The sequence below is a fragment of the Mchenga conophoros genome, linkage group LG9 (assembly GCF_057382185.1).
Source record: "Mchenga conophoros isolate Kocher_MC1m ecotype Shallow Benthic linkage group LG9, M_conophoros_male_GT1.1, whole genome shotgun sequence".
NCBI lineage: Eukaryota > Metazoa > Chordata > Actinopteri > Cichliformes > Cichlidae > Mchenga > Mchenga conophoros.
In genome coordinates this window covers 36,970,065-36,978,665 of record NC_140534.1, presented here as the reverse complement: position 1 = coordinate 36,978,665, position 8,601 = coordinate 36,970,065, and the positions used below count along the sequence as shown (strand labels likewise).

General features: G+C 35.9%; 2 protein-coding genes across 2 annotated transcripts; one reads left to right on the top strand and one right to left on the bottom strand.

Moving 5' to 3' along the window:
- Positions 1-3,477: 3,477 nt before the first annotated feature.
- Positions 3,478-5,387, bottom strand: LOC146567850 (GTPase IMAP family member 7-like). Its single transcript, XM_085285877.1, has 2 exons — positions 5,378-5,387; positions 3,478-4,061 (listed from the first exon to the last, which is right to left on the bottom strand). Exons 1-2 carry the CDS (start codon positions 5,385-5,387, stop codon positions 3,478-3,480), a joined length of 594 nt encoding a protein of 197 aa, XP_085142003.1.
- Positions 5,388-5,581: 194 nt separating this feature from the next.
- LOC146567849 (GTPase IMAP family member 7-like) lies at positions 5,582-6,383 on the top strand. Its single transcript, XM_085285999.1, has 2 exons — positions 5,582-5,600; positions 5,686-6,383. Exons 1-2 carry the CDS (start codon positions 5,582-5,584, stop codon positions 6,381-6,383), a joined length of 717 nt encoding a protein of 238 aa, XP_085142125.1.
- The last annotated feature ends 2,218 nt before the right edge of the window (positions 6,384-8,601 follow it).

Sequence of the window (8,601 nt, the reverse complement as noted above, 5' to 3'; positions counted from 1 at the left end):
GGTGTAGCTATATTGACAGTGTTGGGGAGTAACAGAATACACGTTCTGGCGTTATGTATAATACACGTTCTGGCGTTATGTATTTAAAATACAAAATATGAGTAACTGTTACAGTTACTGTTTTAACTTGCCTAAAGAAACATATTTAACATATTTCAACGATGTCTTCTCTGTGCGGTTAATGAATTGTGAAATAAAATATGTCATATAGCCTTTTACAAGTCAACAATTGCAAAAAATAACTTAAAAGCCTCTGGAATTAAATAATGTTACAGAAATAATGCCTCATCTGCAGAAGAAAAATTACCAGTACTGGGTTGGTACGAGGGAAATTTATTTTCCAGTTCGTCTGAAAAGATGGACTTTCTTTTAGAGATCTTTTAAACATCATTAGGCGCGTTGCTGCATGCTGTCTGTCCCGTTTGTGAGCGCAAAACAAGCACTCACAAAGCATCAACTCGGGGATGACGTCACAAATATCTGTCGGAATATAGGGAAACCTGGGCATTTTTATCAAAACATGAAAAGAGGACATGTCCGGGGAAAAGACGACGGTTGGTCACCCTAGGTTGTCTGCTATCTATTTTTGGTAATTCCACACTGGTGGAAACCCAAATAAAACACACATTAAGAGGCTCTAAAGCCTGGGTCTCAATCTCGCGACCTCTACTTGCAGCCCGCCTAGTGACGTGAAGAAATATTTTTAAAAATTATTGTTCAAAACATTATTCAATATAAAGGCAACAGGCAGAGTGTTACAGGCATAGCCCTAAAGAATGTAGCCTCATGGGCAGTGTAGCCCAGTTGTAAGTAATCTATTGAGACTCGACCGTACACCGTGTTCGTGTTTTCCTCTGAAACAATAAGTTCCGTTGGAGCAGTCTTTCAACGCCTCTCTCTGTCTCTCGCTAGCAAAGTTGACCCAGACAACAAAGTAAAGCTAGTTTTTGGTTACGAGCCCGACATGAACCCGACGTAATAGCCAGAGGTCCCTTTACTACGGTTGGGAGCCGCGGACCTGTTTTAATTATGCGCGGAATAGTTTTCTATACATAGAATTTTCTATATGAAAGCTGAGACTCTACATTATATCCATGTCCATTATATAACTACAAATGGAATAGGTTTAAGTAGGTTTAAGTAGACAGGTAAAAAAGATTAAAAATAAATAACTAAATATGTATTTCCAAATACATATGGAACTAACTGTATGGACCAAATTGACAACGACTCGTCCTTTTTTCATCACTTCTTTTCTTCACTTTTGGATCACTATGAAACCACACTTATAATAGGAGGAGACTTCAATCTGGTATTGAATCTAGAAATTGACAGGTTCAGTGAGTCAAAAGAAGTGCCAGACTGCAGACATTCTTAAACAACATGTGAGTGATTTAGGTCTTTGTGATGCTTGGTGTTCATGTCGCCTCTCAGGGAGTACACATTCTTATATAGACTACTTTTTAGTTAACAGATGGAATTACAAGAGATATTACAGACACTATCAGCAATCATTCACTGAGTCGAACTCTCTGAGACAGAAAAGAGTCAAAATAATACCTCTTCTCATAAGAAAAAGAACAAACACTTGTACTAAAAACAAAAATGTAATCTTTAGAATCTGCTTCCTCGCCACAAGAACATATAATTAACACCATGAGAAAACTAAAGCTAGAATTAAATGAAATGAAATAATTAACAGAAGAACATGGTTATTGTTGCAAATCTGCAATTGGAGAGCTTTGAACGTGGTAATAAATTTAGGAAATTCCTTGCTAATGGGTAATGATCAATAAATAAAAACACAACTGTTTATTCTATTAAAGAGTCAACTGGGAACATTACTCATGATCCACAACAAATAAATACATCTTTTTATGAGTTTTATGAAGCTTCACAGCATCACAGATTATTCCCTCCATCATTGCTTTTGAAGAATTTCTTAGCAATATAAATCTACAGAATTTAAATGATGAACAGATTGTAGCTCTGGATCCACCTGTGTCAATGTCTGACTTCCATGAAGCCATACAGCATCACCCAGACAATAAAGCCCCAGGTCCGGATGGTTTTCCAGCTGATTTTTATTTTAGCCCATGCTAGCTGGATATGCTGGTTTTAACAGGGAGCCAATGAAGGGAAGCCAATAGGAGAAACATGCTCTCTCTTTCTTGTTATGAGTGGCTGTGTGCAGACAGGAATAGGACCCAAGGTGCAGACTCAGGAGACAGTCGTGAACTCAAAACAGCTTTAATGTAAAACTCAAAATATAACATAACTGGAAAAAATCTAAATAAACTTAAACCGGAGGACTGACAGAACACACAGCTAGGTAAACGGTAGATCGCAACCCAGACACAGAGAAACACAGGGCTTTAATACACAGAGGGAGCAATCAGGGAATGAGTAACAGGAGGGAAACACAGCTGGGGCAAATCAGGCCTAACGAGACAAGGGGAAGCAAAACCAGACACAGTAACATCAGACATGGACTTTCAAAATAAAACAGGAAACATGACACAGACTGAACTAAAGACACAGACTCGCACGCACTGTAACAGAGGGAACAGAGACGTGGGACCAGTGCAGACACAGACACTGACTGGACACGGGGATATAGCAACTGAGGATACACAGAGACGCAAACTAGACAAGGGAATACAGCTGACAGGGGAGACAGAGCAACTAGAGAAGACAGAGACAAAAACCATAAGACAGAACTCAAAGAAACCAAAGACTAGAAATTATAAATAATATAATAAACTCAAAATCCTAACATTTCTAGTCTCTGCCAGTACTCTTGCTGCAGCATTTTGGATTAACTGAAGGCTTTTAGGAAGTTTTTAGAGCATGCTGATAATAATGAATTACGGTCGTCCAGCCTAGAAGCAAGAAGTGCATGAACTAGATTTTGGGTGTCACTCTGAGTCAGGATATCTCATATTTTAGAGATATTTTGCAAATAGTAGAAAGAAGTCCTACATATTTGTTTAACATCTGCATATTTTAATTATTTAAATTTTCACTGAGTCTTTGCAAGTGTTCAATCCACAAACATCAAATGCTCATTTTTTTTTTGCTATGATTACTGTATGTATTCTTATTACTAGTGCTATTATTGTTAGATATAGGCTTTTTCAAAGGTATGTTTGAATCATCAAAGGGTCTCTGTTACTTGAAAAACCTTTGGTCAACAATGAATATTTACCAAACTTCATTTTATTGGTGAATTTAACATGAATGATTTACATCAACAGGCTATAAACAGAAACACAATAAGAGACAAACTCCATGCACCAGTTTCAATAACAACCGAATTCATAATCAGTCGCTGATTAAAGGCTGATTTTGACGAAGGCAAATAAAAAGGGAAACAATAGAAAACATTTCTAACTGAACAGTTCAGGCTAGTATTTCATGCTCTGTTTATATCTTTCTGTTTAACAACTTATCATATCCAAGCACTTCATAGTGTTATCATTGCTGCTGTTCTTGGATCATCCTGATCACTTTCTCCATTAAAATTGCCACTTGATGTGATGTTGGCCTGCTGTTCTCAAAAACAACACACCTGTTGTCACACTTCTGAATTATTTCTTTCAGACCAGGTTGGCAGGAGTGAAGAAAATCCTCCAGCTTAATGTTTGCACAGTGCAGGTCGTCTCCTCTGGTGAACAGGATGATTGTTTGTTTTCTAACTTTGCTTGCAAAAGCTTTTTCTAGCTTTTCTATTATGTTTCTCTCACCATCTGTAAATCTGCTTGCTTGCATCACAAGTAAATACACACATGGTTCTGACTCACAAAGCTGTTTGCACTTTTTTACATGTGTGTCCCAAACTCGTGGGTTGATGTCATCATCAAAGATGTCTGGGTTATCAATGACACGTACATGTATGCCATTTATCTTTGATTCTGCCCTTTGGCACTCTGTGGTGACCGGCTTTGTACTCGGCTTACACTTGAAGAATTTCTTTCCGAGGATGGTGTTTCCACTGGCACTCTTTCCCGTACCGGTCATTCCCAGAAGAACTAGGTTCACTTTGGTATCAAAGTGATTTTCTGTGTCAATGAAGAACAAAAATAAGTGACAGTGAAATAGAAATAAATATTCTTTCCAGATCTGAAGAATAATCATCTACAGCTAAAACACTTACAAGACTTTTATCTGAACAGTTAAATACGCATTTAAGTATACACATAATTATATCTGCATGCAGTTCGCATAATTACACCATGCTATTCCTGCACAAGAGACTCTTTATCTCAATATTTTAACTTCCTGATTAGATAAAAAGTAAAAAAAAAAATGTTAATAATAGAGATAAAAATTTCAAAAAATGTCCCACATTTGAAACTATGTACGGGGATAGTGTAGGGCTCTTTGTTACATCTGCCACTTTTATAAAAAGGCTAAAGAAATGTTTTTGACATACACATCCACACACAGAACACGACAATATTGTGAGATACTGCTGATAAAGCTGAGTCTTGCCTTCCATCCATTCATGTTTGCTTCTTAAACATGAATTTAAGCTGAGGTCTCCCAAAGCTGTCATAGATTGGGGATCTGCAGCAGACCTGTAATATAACAGAACTAAATTAACTCACCAGGAAACTTTGTTTTTTGGGCAAAAGATCTATTATGTTTGAAACATTACAATATATATATATAATAATAATAAACCTAATAACTAATGAATTAATATGATTACTCAGATTAAATAAAACACTGTTCTTCTTATGCAAACTTATGTGATATCATAAATATTCATTATATGTTACTGATTTTTTAGGTTTACCTCTTATGACTTAACCCCGCTGTTTGTAAGGCAGTTCTCTGTAAAGCTGCTCCATGGTCATATTCTTGAATGGGTACGAATGGGTACTCTGTAGGTTTAGAACTCAAAGGCAGCACAACTGTGAATGTATCTGTAGGTGTTCCACTTTTCTTGCTCAGATATTCTATCTGATTCCACACATTTTCTACTGAAAAGTCACATCTTACCACCAACAAACACATGTCAGGGTCTGGATTCATAGCAAATTGTTGTTTTATGTCATCACATTGCACGTCCAAATCTGGCATGCATGTGAAAACATATGTCTCGTTTTCATATATCTTGGTTTTTGTTAGAATCTTTCTTGTGGATAGCACAGATATGTCATCTTCCAGGATGTTGGTTATTAACGCTTTCTTCAAAGACTTCCCATTTCCCAGGATGACGACTGAAATTTTGTCTGTGAACAAACACAAAATCCTTTTTCTCTGACACTGTTTAAGAGCAACATTTTCTCTCTACTGCTACAAAATTCAATCATTAAAACTGTTAAAAAAAAACAGCTATAAGCAAAGAAACCTTTTCAAATAAACTTACCTTCAGACATATTTCATTAGTCTGGTGTGTCAAAACTCTGCACGGTGTCTTCTGCAGGCTGTGCTGCGCTCTCTCTTTATTATATGTACCTGTTATGCAAATGCTGGAGGTGTGTCAGCTGTGGAGCTATAAATAAACCATGTGTTGAAAAGAAGCTTTAACATTCTTCTCGCTCACACGTGCAGTGAAAACAGTGACATTAAGATGGCTAAATTTCCAGCAGGTAAGACTCAAAGTTAATCTTCTGTCTGTATGATTGTTTTTTGTTGTGTATACAGGTTAAATCAAGGTTGTAATTTGTGTTTCAGGTCCTGATTTGAGGATTGTGATGCTTGGAAAGACCGGTGTGGGTAAGAGTGCTGTTGGAAACACCATTCTGGGAGACAGATATTTCAGATCTTCTCCTTTATCACGGTCAGTGACTGAGGTCTGTCAGAAAGGTGTGACTCAGTGGGGTAACAGGGTAGTTAGTGTTGTAGACACACCAGGGATCCTGGACACTGCAAAATCAAATGAGTTCATCAAAAGAGAAATTGTGCGTTGTGTTGAAGTCTCCTGTCCCGGTCCTCATGTGTTCCTGTTGGTCATCCAAGTGGGTCGATTCACCAAAGAAGAGAAAAACTCAGTGGAAGCCCTGCAGGAGCTGTTTGGCCAGGCTGCAAATCAGCACATGATCGTGCTGTTCACTCGCGGTGGTGATCTTGGTGACATGACCATACAGGAGTACGTACGTGAAGCTGAGGAAGGACTTCGCCGCATCATCCAAAGCTGTGGAAACAGGTTCCACATCTTTGAAAACACCAGCAAAGACAGAACGCAGGTGGTGGAGCTGGTCAACAAGATTGATGACATGGTGGCAGCAAATGGGGGCAAGCACTACACAGATGCCATGTACAAGGAGGTGGAGGCTGCAGGTATCATGGGACTTAAGGCTGTTCAGTATGAGTTCCTTGAGGCCCTACTGAAGCGTATTCAAAATTTTTTTCTCATTCTTCACAGAGATTAAACTATTGTAATGAAGAATCTAGGCTCAGCATGTATCGATTAGGAGTCTCTGACACAGACCTACGATGTATATTGCTGTGTAGCATCAATAAACTTGGATGTATGAAAAAAATGTAAAAAAAATATTTTGATGATGTTGTTTTGCTTCTTGGTGTTTTGGTACAGACAAAAGCATTTTAAAATAAATAATAATCACAATATGAGCTCTGCTTCTAAAGTATATTTTGTCTTAGGTGGATCTGGTCCAATTTGTAGTGGATGTGTGATCATGACAGTTTATTGTGTATTTAAAACTTTGCACTATGTAAATTCATTAATTAATGTATTATGCATTAAATGTGAATTGTGTGTATTCATTATCACTGTAAACTTCATTAGAAATATAGTGCATATATTTAATGTTGACTTTTCATTAAGTTATACAATTAACCATTTATAAATGTTTTGAAAATATAGGGTTAAGGGTTAGGTTTTGGACAACATAATAAAATTGATAAAATTGATATCTTTTTCTCTTAATATTTTTTTCTATTTTTCTATTTTTCACATTACAACATGGACAAACACATTTTTCAAAATATATACATGTACAAATACATGCAAATTCTATTCATTTAGTTCCTTTAACTGGAGCTCTGTTAGTTAAACAATGTTGAATTGAACAGCTCAAAATCAACATTTCATTTTCCATGAGAGATAAGGCGCAACTTATGAGTGAGTTTTTCCTCAAAAATTCTTTATTTTACTACATTTATATATTTGGGATGTTTAGTTATTTAGATTTTAATTTAAATTATTCATTGGGCTATGTACATATTTTTAAATGCCAAAAAGACAATACCACTGTGTTAATAAAAAGGAGAAAAAACTAATGAACTCAAAGAGAAGATATTACTGACTGTAAAAGTCAAATGTGGATTTCTCAAAGTGTAGTTCAGAATTAGGTTTTTCTATTATTCAGTATTTAGTTGATCTATTTTGAACTGACAAAATGACTCAATATTCTATGTAAATAAAAGAGGTGACATTTATAATTTAATGGTTTGGTCATTTAGTGTTTGAATCTTAATCATTTAAAATTTCTCTCCTGAGAAATAATTTCCTTACATCGTTTTTAATTTTAGAAACATCCTGGCTCAGATGACACTGAAAAACTAGTTCATGTATTTATTATTTCTAGACTGGACCACTGTAATTCTTTATTATCAGGATGTCCTAAAAATTCACTGAAAAGTCTTCAGGAAGAGTGATTATACTGGCTTCCCTTCATTCCCACTGTTGCCAAAGTGGTTGTTCATTGGGGTCATATGTTTGTTGAGTTTTTTTTCTGTCTTCTCAGTCTTCTTTGTATTGTAGAGTCTCTACCTTAAAATATAAAGCTCCTTGAGGTAACTGCTGTTATGATTTGGCACTGTATAAATAAAAATGAATTCAACTGAACTGAATAGGGACCGTTTTCCTCATTCACACAAAAGTTTAGAAATAAGATTCAAGATTCAAAGCGTTTATTGTCATGTGTGCAAAGAAAAAGCTTTTCTCTAATGAAATTCTTTCCCTGCTGTCCACATGCAGATGCCCGTTAATATGTACAAATGGATAAAATACAAATAGGATTAATAAATAAGTGGAAACAAAAAAAAGAAAAGAAATTGAAGTGTTAAATAGATTCAATTGCAAAAGAGTTATGAGCTTAATATGCTGGTTTGATATGTGAGATAACCTGATGTGCAAAAATTAACATTAATGTTAAAATAGGTCAGCTATTCTAAAGTCAGTAAATAAGCTTAATGTAAAAAAGCAGAGCTGGATTTTGGTTACTTAAGTACATGTGTGAAAGAATGCAAAACCTAGTCTTACTTGACCAAACAGCTGGCATTAGCAGTATAATGATGTCAGTGCAAAGTTTTCACTTTTTGAGGGCTTATTTTAATTTGAAGAAATGCGATTTTGTTCTGTATTTTAGTGTTGGACCTGAATAGGTCAGTTGAGGTTCGTTGATTGATCACATTTGTCAATCTTGAGCTTAATATATTTTAAAGGAGACAAATCTGAGATCTGTTATATAAAAAGTATTTACTTCCTTCACACAAGAAGGAAGTAAGACACCTTTTAAACCAAACAACAAGGTTTTCACACTTGAACACGTTTCTGTAAACAAGGAAACCAAAGTTTCCAGAGATTTCTGAGATCTCTATCAGGTTCTGTAAGATGTTCCGGTT